Here is an 18,210-nt window from a genome sequence, read left to right on the forward strand (position 1 = left end):
GGTAGGGGATATTAAGTACAGAATTTACCACATTTTTTGCTTCAATATTTTTTCCTAATTTCCTCCTCTAAAACCTAGGTGCGTCTTATGGTCCGATGTGTCTTATAGTCCAAAAAATACGGTATATTATAACGCACTCGGGCGTTGCAAGGCATCATGGCAGTGACATAGGCAGACACAACCTGTATAAGAAAATATACCTACACATATACATACATATATTCAAATGCCTCTTACTAAATTAGAATATTTTCAAAAAGTTAATTTATTTCAGTTCTCCAATAAAAAAAAGTGAAACTCATATTATATAGAGTCATTACCAACAGAGTGTTCTATTTAAAGTGTTTATTTCTGTTAATGTTGACGATTATGGCTTACAGCCAATGAAAATCCAAAAGTCATTATCTCAGTAAATTAGAATACGTTCTAACACCAGCTTGAAAAATGATTTTAAAATCCGAAATGTTTGCACCTTGGACCACTGAGCAACAGTCCAGGTCTATTTCTCCTTGACCCAGGTAAGACGCTTCTGGCATTGTCTATTGGCTCGACAAGGAATGCGACACTTGTAACCCATGTCTTGGATACGTCTGTGTGTGGTGGCTCTTGAAGCAATGACTCCAGGAGCAGTCCACTCCTTGTGAATATCCCCCCAAATTTTTGAATGGCCTTTTCTTAACAATCCTTTTAAGGCTGCGGTTATCCCTGGTTGCTGGTGCACCTTTTTCTACCACACTTTTTCCTTCCACTCAACCTTCCATTAATATGCTTGAATACAGCACTCTGTGAACTGCCAGCTTCTTTAGCAATGATGTTTTGTGGCTTACCCTCCTTGTGGAGTGTGTCAATGACTGCCTTCTGGACATCTGTCAAGTCAGCAGTCTTCTCCATGATTGTGTAGCCTACTGAAACAGACTAAGGAATTTTTTTTTTAAACAGTTTGGAAGCCGTTGTATGTGTTTTTGTTAATTATTCTAACTTACTGAGATAATGACTTTGGGGTTTTCATTGGCCGTAAGCCATAATCATCAACATTAACAGAAATTAACACTTGAAATAAATCACTCTGCAATGACTATATAATATTGAAGAAATGACAAATTATTTTTTTTATGACATTCTAATTTAGTGAGAAGCACTTGTACATACAGTAGATACATATGTAGACAAGCTATTGTTTAGCTACAACTCACACTGTTCTTGCCCCTACTATTTAAGGGTCAGCCTCAATATAAGCATCCTGGGCACATGCACTATGTCCTCTAAAATATGGTACATTTTATACACCACTAGAGCCCTAATGTAAAGAACTGTGAAGAAACGGTAATGAGAAATGTATCTTTAGTCTCCTTATAACAGATTATATATTACATCAACAAAAAAAGATGCTTATGTGCTTATGAGATTAGAAGGTATAACAGGAATCTGAAAAATTATTTATGGACTTGAAATTGTGCCTATAACAAAAGAAAGAACATTTAACTGGTTTTATGATCCCACAGGAGACATAAGCGATAGGGGTCAAACTCTGGTCTAATATCCATTTAACACCCATATAAAACCAGTGCTCCTCAATAAAACACGGGATTACCAAGTCACTGACTGTGAAACATGGTAAATGGAAAATGTCTCGTGTAACAAAATGGTTTGTTTGCAAGATTGATATAGATATTAGTTACAACAATACCATGAATACATTACTTTGTTAGTTTAAAGGAAGCCTTTAGTACTATAAAAATTAAACATAGCCACCCCAAGGCATACCGGACCAGCACCATCCCTGCGCAAGAGACTTGCAATAGATGCAGTACAGAGAGCGGAGGGGCGACGTCAGTCCCTTTTGGCAATTATAGATTTTTTTTGGTTCTTTCTTAGCCTTGAGTCCATTTAAACATATATTGGTAAAAAATCTTGATGAACCTATATTTTAACAAAAATTCAGGGCTGAAAATACCATGAGGTTAGATAAGGATCTGGCCTCAACCAGTGGCCTGTAGGATCTCATTGAAGGGGTACTGCGCTTAAGTGTTGGTGGCCCAAACCCCTGCTGCTAATTCCTTGAAAAGCACATCCCTCTGCCCTTCATTTCTCTATACAAGAGGAAGCAGCTCCGGCCTTTACAGTAATAAATGACAAGAGCCATAATCAGTAAATTATTTTAAAACACTGCTACCTACAACAGAGCTCTTACAAGATACTTTTCTAGGCTACAAATGGAACCTATCGCCTGGCAATGAAGTCTACAGTGGATACGAGGATGGTCCATATGAAAACCAGATCTTCGTGAACAACTTTTTAAACCACCAGTCTCTAGTTAGTGATTTAAAAAGGACCTTTAACTTGCTCAAAAAAATGAGTTAAAAAATACCTGATCTGCCGTGATTCTGCCTATCTTTTTGGTTTTGTGCTGCATCACTCCAATGCAGAGATATTCACATTTGTTGCTTTGAAGTGCAATATGTGAAATCTCTACTTGATCTCAACTAAGAGGGTTTTTTTCTTTCCCCAGAGTCTTCTCTGGTGGTGTTCGCTTTCACCCCTTTCCTCCCATTTCACATACTGAACTATAAAAGCAACAAATGTGAATATCTCTGGAATGGAGTGACACTGTCCAAAACAGCAGAGAATAAGGGTAGCTCAGGGATTTTTACTATGTATTTAACTCAACTTTTTCGAGCAAGTGACAGGTCCTCTTTAAAAATAAATACAAATTATATGAAGAGGTCTATATCCATTATTAATGTATTGAAACTGAATTTATGTATACAAGATTTTGGTACTTCTCTGTACACTAGATGACAGTAATTTTTCTCATGTTGCATCTTTTGTCAAGTGTTCCTACATTTCCTACTCAGATTTGTGATGAAAGATGGCATAGTAGGCAAGAATTCTGCATCAGGGTAGTGTCTGGTTTAAAACTACAAGTCTGCAGTCATCTACATGGCTGTAGACTTGTAAATCCTCACAATGCAAGCACTGCACTGTGAGGATTCTACTGGGAGTGGGGGGGGGGGAGGGGTCATGTGACCACAAGCATATGATTTTAATACCTCCGACCACATTCCGACTAGACTGTATCCTGCCTTGTTAAATACACTTGCATTGAGAGAGGCCATGCCAATCTAGTCGGCAAGTGACCGCATGCATGCAAATCATATACTTGTGGCTACTCGTCTTTTGCACTCAGTGTGCACGATGTGGGGATTCATAAGTCTGCAGTCACAGAGACAGACTGCAGACTTGTAACCCAAGGTCGGACAACCCTTTTAAAATATGCTATTTTGAGAAATGAAAAGGCTGTAACGTTAAGGTCCATAGCTAGTGATGTTCTCTAATATTGGCAAGGTCATTTGGTCATCTTAATGCAATAAAAATATAAAAAAGGTTTTATTGTTTCTAAATGTTTAGGGTCTTATTCACTTACAACTATAATTAAGGCTCAAAATGCTAATATAACCCACACTACTTACCTGCTTGCTCCAAGGCCACCATTGTTGACTGCTCTATTAAATCCCGTTCAATGAAGACTCTGAAGTCTTCACTGTACACACTGAGGTCAGGTAGTTGGAATGTATAGATGGGCATTTCTAGAGGAAACGGGTCATTGCTGCATTCATTGGCCACATGCAACCGAGCCAGAGAAACAATGGCTGAACTGGCATGAGAGATCCCTCTGGACAGTCTTTTCTCTAAACAACACAAAGAAAATCCATTAAGACGTTCTAATTTTTCAAACAAAAACATAAGCAATTACATGACAACCTGCAAATTGCTTGTCAAATGGAAGTAGCTCCAACATTATGAAGGACCAAAGAAAAACGTGCAAAAGACTAAAATACATGTGAGGATCATGAAAAAAAAATATTTTGGATTGGAATAGTCCTGAAAAGTGCCATTTCTTTTGAAATGCAAACTGAATACACTTTGGTCTTCACACAAGGATATCCCAGATCAATATTTAGTTCACTCACCGGGGTGGTTGGGCTAAAGAGAATTACCGCATATACTTGAGTATAAGTCGACCCAAGTATAAGCCAAGGCACCTAATTTGGCCACGAAAAACTGGGAAAACTTATTGACTCGCGTATAAGCCGGGTATGCATAGCCCCCTCATCCCTATCCTGGTATGCATGGCTCCCTGTCCCTATACTTGTTATACTTGTATTCATGGCTCCCCATCCCCGTCCTTGTAAGTATAGCTCCCCGTCCTTGTATGCATGGCTCCTTATCCCAGTCCTTGTATGCATGGCTCCTTATTACCTATCCTTGGTTCCTATAAAAAAAAAAAAAATCCTACTTACCTTCCCTGCGCGCCCTCGCTGCATCTCGTTCAGATGCCAGCAGGTCTTCCGGACGAGTGATCACCTGAAGGAGATGATGCGAGGGCGCGCAGGGAAGGTATGTAGGCTGCGGCTGTAACTGAGCGCACTATAAGAGAAATTAATATTCACTGCCCGTGCAGTGAATATTAATTTCTCTTTAGCAGTGGGCACAGTTACAGGCGCCTGCTCCTGCCTCTGTGACCTGCTGCTCCTCCACTCCCCCCGCAGTCTTTCTGGGACAATGACTCGTGCATAAGCCGAGGGGGGCGTTTTCAGCACACAAAAAAAAAGTGCTGAAAAACTCAGCTTATACACGAGTATATACGGTAGTCATAAACAATGTGTTTGCATCACAATAAAATAATCCTACAAAATGTCTTTACCTTGAGCTATGTCTTCTTGCCTTTGGAGGTTTGGTCTCTCAATCTTGTTGACATGCTGGGTGATTTCTCTGTCCTGCTGCTTATAGTATTTCCCTTCATTAAATACTTGCGGCAAATTTGCAGTGTGCACCTGTCGCAGTTGTTCATAGTCACTCAGGGCTGCCGTCAGGTCCCAGTTCTTTCCTGACAAGTGAAATTATACAAGTTAATCAGTGACTTAACTGTAAATGATAAATTATTGAACACTTAGCAACGCTTAAAATAACATGCAGGGTGCGTTAAGAGTGGTACTTGAAAGTTTGTGAACCCTTCAGAGTTTTTCAGATTTCTGCATAAATTTGATCTAAAAATATAACAAATTTTGAAGAGTCCTAAAACTAGATAAAAGAAACAAAATTAATCAAGAGTTAAAATATTAAACCAACATTTTTTTAAATGAGTAAAATCATCCAATAGCAAATGTCTGAATGGAAAAAGTATGTTAATTTTTGCTTTCATTATTTAATGAGACCCCTTTGGAAGACAATAACTGCATCTAAATTGAACATCCAAAGAAAAAGAAAAGGTGGCACTCACCAAGCGATGTATTAAAAATCCTTTATTCTTCCATATATCGGAGTAAGGACCCGTTGAAGCGCATCGTGCGCGAAACGGCCGTCGTCCGGTTCACTCCCCGCACCCTCTCGTTTTACCTGCAGCCCGAAAGGCATGTCCTTACTCCGATAGGCATGTCCTTACTCCGATATACGGAAGAATAAAGGATTTTTAATACATCGCTTGGTGAGTGCCACCTTTTTTTTTTCTTTGGATGTTCAATACGAATTACTGTTTGGTAGAGCACCACAGTGCGATTATATTCCACCGTTGGTCCGATTGCCATGAGAGACTTTGATTGTTGCTGTAATGTGCTCTTTTGAAGGCCATCTAAAACCATCTATCCTGGTGCCGTCATACTTTCTTTTCTTTTTATATGAACTGCATCTAAATGTTTTCGATAGTAGTTAATTAGTCCTGCACATCGGTTTGGAGGAATTTTAGCCCTTTCCTCAGCACAAAAGAGAGTTTCACCTCGGTTATGTGGGTTTTCTCCCATGAACTACTCGCTACAGACTGATCTGCAACATTTCTATAGGATTATCAGAAGGACTTTGACCTGGCTATTCCAAAAGTCAGCATCTATTATTCTTTTACCATTCTTTTGAAGAACAATCTCTATTTCTTGAGTTTTTGTCTTGCAGAAATGATCTATGTTATCTTGAGATTCAGCTCATGGACAGATGTCCTGACATTTTACATTAGAATTTGCTGATATAGTTCAGGATCTCCGTTGTTCCATCAATTATAACTAGCTGTCCGTGGCCATATGCAGCCAAACAACCCCAATCCATGATACTACCAACACTTTTCACAGATGGTATGAGCAGGGGCGTAACTACCATGGTCGCAGAGGTCACCACTGTGATCGGGTCAGGCGGATCAGGGGGCCGGTGGGTCAGATGCTCGCAGACACCAGAAAAAGTTAAAATCTGTTGCCGTGCAGGAGATTCTTCCCGCAACAGACAGACCTGCCCTCCAAGCAGTAGCTTAGCTACCAGGGAGGCAGAGGGGGTGGTGGCCCAGGGCCCCACACTGAGGGGGCCCACTGGGAGCTACACTATGCAACTGTATTGGCATGCACAGTGCGCCAATATAACTACATTCTGCGGCAGAGCAGGGAGACACGATCTCTCTGCTCTGCCGCTGTGCGGCGCCTGAGGTGGCGGGGGGCCCTGTGCCAGCAGGGTCAGCTTGATGAGAGAGGGAGCGTTACACTCCTTCTCCCATCATCCCCCTGTCAGCATCTGACGTCACCGACGTCAACAGTGACAGGGGGTAGCGATGATGTCAGTACTTGGCGGCCGCTGTCAGGAGATGAGCGACCACTCAGAGCACCGCGGGAACAAGGAGGAAGAAAGGTGAGTATTGTTTTTATAAATTGGGTGCATTATACTATACTGGCTGCCTAATGGGGGTGCAATATATTGTACAGGCTGCCTAATGGGGGTGCATTATACTATACAGGCTGTCTAATGGGGGAGCATTATACTGTACTGGCTGCTTAATGGGGGTGCATTATCCTGTACTGGCTGCCTAATGGGGGTGCATTATACTATACTGGCTGCCTAATGGGGGTGCATTATACTATACTGGCTGCCTAATGGGGGAGCATTATACTATACTGGCTGCCTAATGGGGGTGCATTATATTGTACAGACTGCCTAATGGGGATCCAATATATTGTACAGGCTGCCTAATTGGGGTGCATTATACTATACAGGCTGCCTAATGGGGGTGCATTATACTGTACTGGCTGCCTATGAGGGTGCAGTATACTGTACTGGCTGCCTATGGCGAGTGCATTATACTATACAGGCCTATGGGGAATGTATTATATTATACAGGCATATGGCATATGGGGGTGCATTATACTGTACTGGCTGCCTATGGGGAGTGCATTATACTGTATAGAACTATGGGGAGGGCATTATACAATACAGGCCTATGGGGTGCACACATTTTAGAGATTGTTCTGTAACCTTTTACAGCCTGATGAGCATCAACAACTCAGAAATCTCCATTCTTCCTGCAATTATATACTTTCACAAACATTTGTTGTAATGATCTAACTTTGATAGACCACCGTTCTTTAAATAAAACAGGCTGCCCACTCACACCCGATTGTCATCCCATTGACTGAAAACACCAGACCACAAGTAAACCATCAAATTATCTGCTAATCCTAAGGGTTCACATAAATTGATCACTCACAGAGACGTGGTATTTGATAATTTACATTATTTAAAAAATTACAAGTCTAATATTTTTGAATCCTTTGTTTAATTTGGTCATCTTTATTTACTTTTAAGAAGATGTAATGTAGTTTTACGTAAAATTGATGCAAAATATTATTAATCTATATACAGTCATGGCCAAAAGTATTGACACCCCTGCAATTCTGTCAGATAATACTCATTTTCTTCCTGAAAATGATTGCAAACACAAATTATTTGGTATTATTATCTTCATTTAATTTGTTTTAAATGAAAAAAACACAAAAAGAATTGTCCTAAAGCCAAATTGGATATAATTCCACACCAAACATAAAAAAGGAGGTGGACAAAAGTATTGGCACTGTTCGAAAAATCATGTGATGCTTCTCTAATTTGTGTAATTAACAGCACCTGTAACTTACCTGTGGCACCTAACAGGTGTTGGCAATAACTAAATCACACTTGCAGCCAGTTGACATAGATTAAAGTTGACTCAACCTCTGTCCTGTGTCCTTGTACCACATTGAGCATGGAGAGAAGAAAGAAGACCAAAGAACTGTCTGAGGACTTGACAAATCAAATTGTAAGGAAGCATGAGCAATCTCAAGGCTACAAGTCCACCTCCAAAGACCTGAATGTTCCTGTGTCTACCCTGCGCCGTGTCATCAAGAAGTTTAAAGCTCATGGTACTGTGGCTAACCTCCCTAGATGTGGACGTAAAAGAAAAATTAACAAGAGATTTCAACGCAAGATTGTGCGGATGTTGGATAAAGAACCTCGACTAACATGCAAACAAGTTACCTGAAAAAGCCTAAAACGTTTTGGAAGAATGTTCTCTTGTCAGATGAGACAAAAGTAGAGCTTTTTGGGCAAAGGCATCAACATAGAGTTTAAAGGAGAGAAAAAAGAGGCATTCAAAGAAAAGAACATGGTCCCTACAGTCAAACATGGTGGAGGTTCCCTGATGTTTTGGGGTTGGTTTGCTGCCTCTGGCACTGGACTGCTTGACCGTGTGCATGGCATTATGAAGTCTGAAGACTACCAACAAATTTTGCAGCATAATGTAGGGCCCAGTGTGAGAAAGCTGTGTCTCCCTCAGAGGTCATGGGTCTTCCAGCAGGACAATGACCCAAAACACACTTCAAAAAGCACTAGAAAATGGTTTGAGAGAAAGCACTGAAGACTTCTAAGGTGTCCAGCAGTGAGTCCAGACCTGAATCCCATAGAACACCTGTGGAGAGATCTAAAAATGGCAGTTTGGAGAAGGCACCCTTCAAATATCAGGGACCTGGAGCAGTTTGCCAAAGAAGAATGGTCTAAAATTCCAGCAGAGCATTGTATGAAACTCATTGATGGTTACCGGAAGCTGTTGGTCGCAGTTATTTTGGCTAAAGGTTGTGCAACCAAGTATTAGGCTGAGGGTGCCTATACTTTTGTCTGGACCATTTTTGGAGTTTTGTGTGAAATGATCAATGTCTTGCTTTTTGCTTCAATCTCTTTTGTGTTTTTCATTGAAGACAAATTAAATGAAGATAGTAATACCAAAGAATTTGTGATTGCAATCATTTTTAGGAAGAAAATGAGTATTATCTGACAGAATTGCAGGGGTGTCAATACTATTGGCCATGACTGAATATATAATTGTCTAAGGGGTACTTCTGTCTTCTGCAACTTCCATAATGGAAATCCCGCGTCGCTGATTGGTCTCGCCAGCTGCCTGTCATGACTGCAGCGACCAATCAGCGACGGGCACAGTCCGATTAGTCCCTCCCTACTCCCCTGCAGTCAGTGCCCGGCGCCCGCATGCTCCCCTCCAGTCACCGCAGTCAGTGCCCGGTGCCCGCATGTTCCCCTCCAGTCACTGCAGTCAGTGCCGGGCGCCCGCATACTCCCCTCCAGTCACCACTCACACAGGGTTAATGCCAGCGGTAACGGACCGCGTTATGCCGCGTGTAACGCACTCCGTAACCGCTGCTATTAACCCTGTGTGTTCCCAACTTTTTACAAGAGTAAAAAGATGTAATGTTAAAAATAATAATAAAAAAAAAACCTGCTATACTCACCCTCCGTAATCCGCCGTGCCGCGCGCGGCCACCGCCATCTTCCGTTCCCATAGATGCATTGTGAAATTACCCAGATGACTTAGCGGTCTTGCGCTAAGTCTTCTGGGTAATTTCACAAGACCGCTAAGTCATCTGGGTAATTTCGCAATGCATCCTGGGAACGGAAGATGGCGGCAGCCGCGCGCTCATCGCCTGTGCCACAGCTTCACTGGATTGGATCCCGGCAGGCAAGTATATAACTATTTTTTATTTAATTATAATTTTTTTTTTTTTTTAACAGGGATATGGTGCCCACACTGTTATATACTACGTGGGCTGTGTAAAATACCATGTGACTGCTATATACTACCTGGCCAGTGTTAGATGCTATGTGGGCTGTGTTATGTACTGCGTGGGCTGTGCTATATATTACGTGGCCAGTATTATATACTGCGTGGGCTGTGTAATATACCACGTGGCTGCTATATACTACCTGGCCAGTGTTATATACTGCGTGTGCTGTACTATATATTACGTGGCCAGTGTTATATACTGCGCGGCCTGTGTTATATATTACGTAGCCAGTGTTATATACCACGTGGGCTGTGTTATATACCGCGTGGCTGCTATATACTACCTGGCCAGTGTTATATACTGCGTGTGCTGTGCTATTTATTACGTGGCCAGTGTTATATACTGCGTGGCCTGTGTTATATATTATGTGGCCAGTGTTATATACTGCTATACTCCGTGGCCTGTGTTATATACTACGTCGCCTGTGTTATATACTACGTGGCTGCTATATACTGCGTGGGCTGTGTTATATAGTACGTGGGCTGTGTTATATACTGTTTGGGCTGTGTTATATATTGCGTGGCCTGTATTAACGCATCGGGTATTCTACAATATGTATGTATGTTTGTATATAGCAGCCACATAGTATATAGCACAGGCCACATCTTATTTGTCTGCTATATACTATGTGGCTGCTATATACTGTACATACATACATATTCTAGAATACCTGATGCGTTAGAATCGGGCCACCATCTAGTAGAGTTTATATATACTAATAGAGAAGGCAATTGTGCTACATTAATCGGCTTCAAATGAAATAGTATCATAAAAAGACTATAAATTGAAAGTACCGTAGTTAAAGTGGTCTTCCCTTGGTAGTAAAACTCTAATATTCATTATGAAATATTATAGCTGCTTTAGGATATTGAGGCAGAGAGTCATTAGCAATGATAACAGCCCAAATGTAATCAGCCAGCCTCGAGTATGAGATCAGGGACCAAAAAAAAGGGTCTCTTGCTGGTGATATTGTGAATGAAAGGACAACATCTCGTTCCGAAATTCATCTTGGCAAAATACGATTAAGTAGTTCATCTGCACATCTCAAAGCTTCTACCAACAGAGCGCTTCCTACAGGTCAAACTCTGCAATAGCAAATACAGAGGACTAAAACAATAACTCAGGAATACTGAGAGAAATAAATCTAAAATACGGTATGTCCGAAATTCTGAATCTATTTATACCTTTAATTTATCAAATAAGATGGGGCAGGAGAGAACTCAGACGGAAGAGGGCCCCTGTGCAAGAACAGTATATGGGCCTTTAGCCCCCTTACCTTACCTCTGAAGCTGAAGAGGGTGCACCAATGGTATGTCCGCCATTATATTGGGGACAGGATTTGCAGCACATACTAAAATAAAATATTACAGGTGGGTCTCCTGTTGTACTTGTTAGTGCGGACTTCCTCACAGGCTGCTCAGTTATTCTGTCCACAAAATGGCAGTTAATATAATCAGACTGGTCAGTCAGCCTCCTCAAACAGAAAAATACCCTTCCCAAGTGTAGAGTTTTTCAGTTGGAGGAGACTGATGGACAGCGCTGGTCATATGCCCGTACCACAGCAGCCATTTTAAGGACAGGAACTGTGCCGTCTGTGAGGAAGATGAGTCTGTAAAACTCGGATTACCAAATGTCACAAAATCATGTCCCCAACATAGGATAAAATATATTCTGTTATATGTTGGCATTGATAATAATGCTGAATGCAGTATGCTTCAAAGCTAATATTAGTGGTGGCTACACGCAGCCATAATATTATCATTTCAAGAAATGTCTACTTTTTGAGAAAAAAAAAAGGAGAAAAAAAAATAAAAGATTTGCTCTCAAAATTGAAAGAAAAAAAAAAATGAATTAAACTACCACTTGTCCCTTTAATCCTCTGCTCCAGCGCTGATGCTTCATCCATCCCTGACAATCTTTCTTGACAAGTTGGTAATACGTGACTGGTGCAGCCAGTAATTTGAATCACTGGTCATGTGCTACTGGCATCAGGGCTCAGCCATGGTGCCAGTAATATGGCACACGGCCGCAGCTGCCAGTGATGCTTGTCAAAAGGAAAGTAAGGGGCTGGAGCTCAGTACAAGAAAAACTTCTGATGCCTTATCACTGCAATAAAGACATTCTATTGATTAATTTGATTTAGACTTCTCTTTTGTTGATTCACTTTATATTTTGCTAATTGGTGAAGAAAAAAAAAAACTATTACAACGTCTGTATCTGAAAGCATTCTTATTTTGCAGCATTTTTTCCCAAACCTGACAAACCTTTTCACAAGATAGTATGATGAATCCAAATTGCTTGGAAACCTTTTTATTTCTCATTTTTATCTATTAGATTCTACATAGCATTTATTCTGCCATGAACAAATGTTCATGCGGACCTCAACTAGTATCCCGATAATAGAAAATATTAAGTCAATGGTCTAAACAATATAAAATTTTATTCACCCAAAATACTATATACAAACAAAGAAGAATAAAGCTGGTCACTCAAATTAAATAGGTGTCCGCCAAACTACAGTTGTGCTCAAAACTTTACATACCCCGGCAGAATTTTTGCTTCATTGGACTTTTATCAGAGAATATGAATGATAACACCAAAACTTTTTCTCCACTCATGGTTAGTGGTTGGGTGAAGCCATTTATTGTCAAACTACTGTGTTTTCTCTTTTTAAAATCATAATGACAACCCAAAACATCCAAATGACCCGGATCAAAAGTTCACATACCCTGGTGATTTTGGCCTGATAACATGCACAGAAGTTGACACAAATGGGTTTGAATGGCTACTAAAGGTAATGTGATGGAAATATATATATCATGTAGATCTCACTTGCATGTATACTCCTTTATAATCATATATAAACTATAATCAATTGCTTAAAATGTCTGACATAAACTGATATAAGCCAGACAGATTGTTTGGGGATTTCCAGCAGAAAGCGGAGCAGCACCAGATGTATTAAGTGATGATCAGATGTCTCAACTTTGTCCTAGATGCAGAAAGATGCAGAGAGCTACATTTTAGTTGCTTAATCAGCATTCATATGTGCATTAATCACAATACTCTCTATATATTTAGATAACCAACAGAGGAGCTAGACAATATGGTAATTAACTAACCACCTCCTTTCTATATGCAATTATAAATCCATGTACAGTGGGGCAAAAAAGTATTTAGTCAGTCAGCAATAGTGCAAGTTCCACCACTTAAAAAGATGAGAGGCGTCTGTAATTTACATCATAGGTAGACCTCAACTATGGGAGACAAACTGAGAAAAAAAAATCCAGAAAATCACATTGTCTGTTTTTTTAACATTTTATTTGCATATTATGGTGGAAAATAAGTATTTGGTCACAAACAAACAATCAAGATTTCTGGCTCTCACAGACCTGTAACTTCTTCTTTAAGAGTCTCCTCTTTCCTCCACTCATTACCTGTAGTAATGGCACCTGTTTAAACTTGTTATCAGTATAAAAAGACACCTGTGCACACCCTCAAACAGTCTGACTCCAAACTCCACTATGGTGAAGACCAAAGAGCTGTCAAAGGACACCAAAAACAAAATTGTAGTCCTGCACCAGGCTGGGAAGACTGAATCTGCAATAGCCAACCAGCTTGTAGTGAAGAAATCAACAGTGGGAGCAATACTTAGAAAATGGAAGACATACAAGACCACTGATAATCTCCCTCGATCTGGGGCTCCACGCAAAATCCCACCCCGTGGGGTCAGAATGATCACAAGAACTGTGAGCAAAAATCCCAGAACCACGCGGGGGGACCTAGTGAATGAACTGCAGAGAGATGGGACCAATGTAACAAGGCCTACCATAAGTAACACACTACGCCACCATGGACTCAGATCCTGCAGTGCCAGACGTGTCCCACTGCTTAAGCCAGTACATGTCCGGGCCCGTCTGAAGTTTGCTAGAGAGCATTTGGATGATCCAGAGGAGTTTTGGGAGAATGTCCTATGGTCTGATGAAACCAAACTGGAACTGTTTGGTAGAAACACAACTTGTCGTGTTTGGAGGAAAAAGAATACTGAGTTGCATCCATCAAACACCATACCTACTGTAAAGCGTGGTGGAAACATCATGCTTTGGGGCTGTATCTCTGCAAAGGGGCCAGGACGACTGATCCGGGTACATGAAAGAATGAATGGGGCCATGTATCGTGAGATTTTGAGTGCAAACCTCCTTCCATCAGCAAGGGCATTGAAGATGAAATGTGGCTGGGTCTTTCAACATGACAATGATCCAAAGCACACCGCCAGGGCAACGAAGGAGTGGCTTCGTAAGAAGCATTTCAAGGTCCTGAAGTGGCCTAGCCAGTCTCCAGATCTCAACCCTATAGAAAACCTTTGGAGGGAGTTGAAAGTCTGTGTTGCCAAGCGAAAAGCCAAAATCATCACTGCTCTAGAGGAGATCTGCATGGAGGAATGGGCCAACATACCAACAACAGTGTGTGGCAACCTTGTGAAGACTTACAGAAAACGTTTGACCTCTGTCATTGCCAACAAAGGATATATTACAAAGTATTGAGATGAAATTTTGTTTCTGACCAAATACTTATTTTCCACCATAATATGCAAATAAAATGTTAAAAAAAACAGACAATGTGATTTTCTGGATTTTTTTTTCTCAGTTTGTCTCCCATAGTTGAGGTCTACCTATGATGTAAATTACAGACGCCTCTCATCTTTTTAAGTGGTGGAACTTGCACTATTGCTGACTGACTAAATACTTTTTTGCCTCACTGTATGTACAATAAATCATCAGTATTGGTGGAATGTTATTGTCACAATGTTGTGCAGTCTCATTCCTTGAGCACTCAAAATACTCAGTCTCATTGGGAACGGCCGCAGCACACACAGGGATAGATTTATCCAAACCAAATTTCCATAACATCTGGCGCCCAACGTGGGAGAGCCAGAAGTGAAGGCGCTGCAAAGACTTTTATTTATGAAATTAAAACCTGCAGCCATTTGCTCGGACAAAACTTTCAAACAGTTCTGGAAGGATGCGTTCAAGGGTAAGAATTCGGGAGCATAACACTGTACCTGACCTCTCTGCCGCCCCGATGCTACAGGTGTACTAGAGGTGGCAGCAGCAGAGGGGTGGGGTACAGGAAATGCTATATCCTCACCATCAGATACATACAATGGAACCGGCCAGGATGCTCCAGCGCTCGCGGATGGGTCAGAGGGATCCGATATGTGGGAAGGCTTGGAAGGTGTAGAGTGGGAAGGTGCGGAGTGGGAAAGTGCAGAGGGGCCCTCACTGTCAAAGTGTCCCTCGGTGGCGGCCTCCTGAGGGATCGCCCCAGAAGTATTCAACTGTGCTGCAGGCTCCCGAGTGCTGCCGACGGTGCTGTGGAACAAAAGAGAAAAAACAAACAATTAATATACTATAATTGCATGGCCATGGCTGAAAGAGCAAAAGAGGGTTAGACATGTTAAACATTGGTTATCATCATATGTGGTGGTTAATATTTACCCTCGTGTCACCATCGTTGACCTGAGGAACGACAGGGCTTCGACATACTTGTATGTCCTCCTGCGTCCTCCAGATCCACTCGGGGCCCGCATCTCTTTATTGAATTCCTTCTTGAAGCGATCCCTAATCAACCGCCACTGTTTTACAATCCTCTCACCAGTTAAAAAAAGAGAAACAACTTGGTTAGAAAAAAAAAACTTGAATGCATCAAGAACACTGAACAGAGTATACTTACGTTCTTGATTCTGGGCCCGAACATCAAGGTCCTCCCACTTCGCAATAAGCTCTTGGCATACTTGCTCCCAGAGTCGCCGGGTCACGACGATATCAGCATGGCGGCGGTCACTCACATTCCACAGCGGCTCCTTGTCTCGGATCAGCTCGATGATGAGGTCAATATCGAGTCCGACCTCCTCACCGTCCGAATCAGGAGCACGCTGTGAAGCCTGTTTAAAGAAAGGAAAAAAATTAAAACTAAATTGTAAACAACATAAAGAATAAACTTTAAAAAAAAAAAAAAAGATATATATGCTTACATGATGACGGCCACCATGACTCGCACGCTGACGACCCTGGGAGCCACTGGGAGGACCTCCGGATTGAGCACCAGAATCCGAACTCTAGAAGAGAAAAAAACTATTACGTGCTTGTATGTAGCCTTTTTATGTGTAGTGTGCCATGTGATATCTACAATGATCATTGTTTATGTGTTGTGTGATGTCTGCATTTATCAGTTTGTATGTGTTGTGTTCTATCTGTAACTATCTTGTGTTGCTATGTGTTGTGTGTAGTGTGCGGTTGTGGTTCCACGATACATGAAAGAAACATACCAATTGTGATCCCGCTCCATGTCTTTCTCCACCCCTTCCCTCTTCTTCGGGGAGCACCTTTTGGGCTGTGGCAGCACCTTCATCAGCTTCCTACAAAGAGGAAACATGGCAAAATACATTAATATATACACATACATACACATACACATACACACACACATATACACACATACACATACACACACACACACACTAAAGATAGCAAGGGAGAGAGAGCAAGAGAGCAAAACATTTACCACTGTGCGCTGCCAACGGGAGGGCTCCCAGAAGAAGACATGGCTGCTCTGGTATGGCTGGGATCTGTGGCAGTAGAGCTGGCTGGGCTCTGTGGCAGGTTATAGCGGGCCGGCCTCTGTGGCAGGAGAGCTGGCCTCTGTGGCAGGTTATAGCTGGCCGGCCTCTGTGGCAGGTTATAGCTGGCCGGCCTCTGTGGCAGGTTATAGCTGGCCGGCCTCTGTGGCAGGTTATAGCTGGCCGGCCTCTGTGGCAGGTTATAGCTGGCCGGCCTCTGTGGCAGGTCATAGCTGGGCGGCCTCTGTGGCAGGTCATAGCTGGCCGGCCTCTGTGGCAGGTTAAAGCTGGCTGGCTTCTGTGGAAGGTTATAGCTGGCTGGCCTCTGTGGAAGGTTATAGGTGGCTGGCCTCTGTGGCAGGCTCCGCTCCAGGCTTGGCTGGCTGGGCTCTGTGGCAGGAGAGCTGGCTGGCCTCTGTGGCAGGTTATAGCTGGCTGGCCTCTGAGGCAGGTTATAGCTGGCTGGCCTCTGTGGAAGGTTATAGCTGGCTGGCCTCTGTGGAAGGTTATAGCTGGCTGGCCTCTGTGGCAGGCTCCGCTCCAGGCTTGGCTGGCTGGGCTCTGTGGCAGGAGAGCTGGCTGGCCTCTGTGGCAGGTTATAGCTGGCTGGCCTCTGAGGCAGGTCATAGCTGGCTGGCCTCTGAGGCAGGTCATAGCTGGCTGGCCTCTGAGGCAGGTTATAGCTGGCTGGCCTCTGTGGCAGGTTATAGCTGGCTGGCCTCTGTGGCAGGCTCTGCTCCAGGCTTGGCTTGCTGGCCTCTGTGGCAGGCTATAGCTGGCTCCTCTCTCTGGCTCCTTTGTCCTTCTGTCTTGGCAGGGTGAGGTCTCTCTGGCTGGCAGAATGGCTGGAAATGAGTGAAGGCCTCAATGGCATTGCTTTATATATATATTCCTGGGGGCAGGCACATAGTTTCTGAGCATGCTCAGTGTAAAAAGCCGGATCAGGCCGCCGGATCCGCCCTTTTTATGGATCCGGCGCAATCCGGCGTCCATAGACATGCATTGTAGCGAAAAGCCGGAAAGGCCGGATCCGGCCCTTCAGGCTTTTTCGCCGCAGACAAAAAACGTTACAGTAGACTTTTTTTCAGACCCCGGAATCGAGACGCCGGATCCGGCATCAAACCGGAAGGAACGCTGGGCCATCCGGCGCAATCCGGCGACAATACAATTCAATAGGGGAAAAGCCGGATCCGGTGTTTACATTTTCCGATTCCGGTTTTTCTCCCGAGAGCCTGATTTAGCCTGAAACAAAAAACCTGATGTGTGAAAGCAGCCTTAGATGGTAGACTAATCCAGACAAAGTTGTTGGGTTGAGCACACTCATCTATTAGCAATTTATTGTTCCAGACTGAAAGCTACATTTGTAGACTATTTTACAGTCTATACATATTACATTTGTTTCTTCTGGTCCAAATGTTATCAAAAAGTAAAACATGTTTACAAATTAATTTAAAATCTTTATCAATTGCCAAAAAGAGATGGCGTGAAGAGTAAAGACAAGCTGAGGTATTGGGACAGATTAAAAGGCACTGTCACATTGTGACTATAGGATAGCAAGGACTGTGGTCTCTAGTTTAGTCCCTCAAGCTAAAGGGAACCTAGACTATCCGTGTCCCCAGGATTACCCCTGATGGTGCAGATGCCTGGGTCTCACACTCCGCTATTCTCCTGCACCGAACT

The 18,210-nt window shown here is 42.5% G+C and overlaps 1 protein-coding gene across 1 annotated transcript in view; it reads right to left on the reverse strand.

Annotated features, from left to right (window-relative positions):
* Positions 1 to 18,210, reverse strand: part of OTUD7A (OTU deubiquitinase 7A) — a 353,497-nt gene that overhangs the window by 107,949 nt on the left and 227,338 nt on the right. The window contains exons 6-7 of the mRNA XM_069765825.1: positions 4,706 to 4,888; positions 3,471 to 3,689 (exon numbers count right to left, since the gene is read on the reverse strand). Of these exons, the coding sequence (XP_069621926.1) occupies positions 3,471 to 3,689; positions 4,706 to 4,888 (402 nt within the window). The remainder of the gene's footprint in view (positions 1 to 3,470; positions 3,690 to 4,705; positions 4,889 to 18,210) is intronic.

This window comes from Ranitomeya imitator, chromosome 4, assembly GCF_032444005.1.
Source record: "Ranitomeya imitator isolate aRanImi1 chromosome 4, aRanImi1.pri, whole genome shotgun sequence".
Taxonomy (NCBI): domain Eukaryota; kingdom Metazoa; phylum Chordata; class Amphibia; order Anura; family Dendrobatidae; genus Ranitomeya; species Ranitomeya imitator.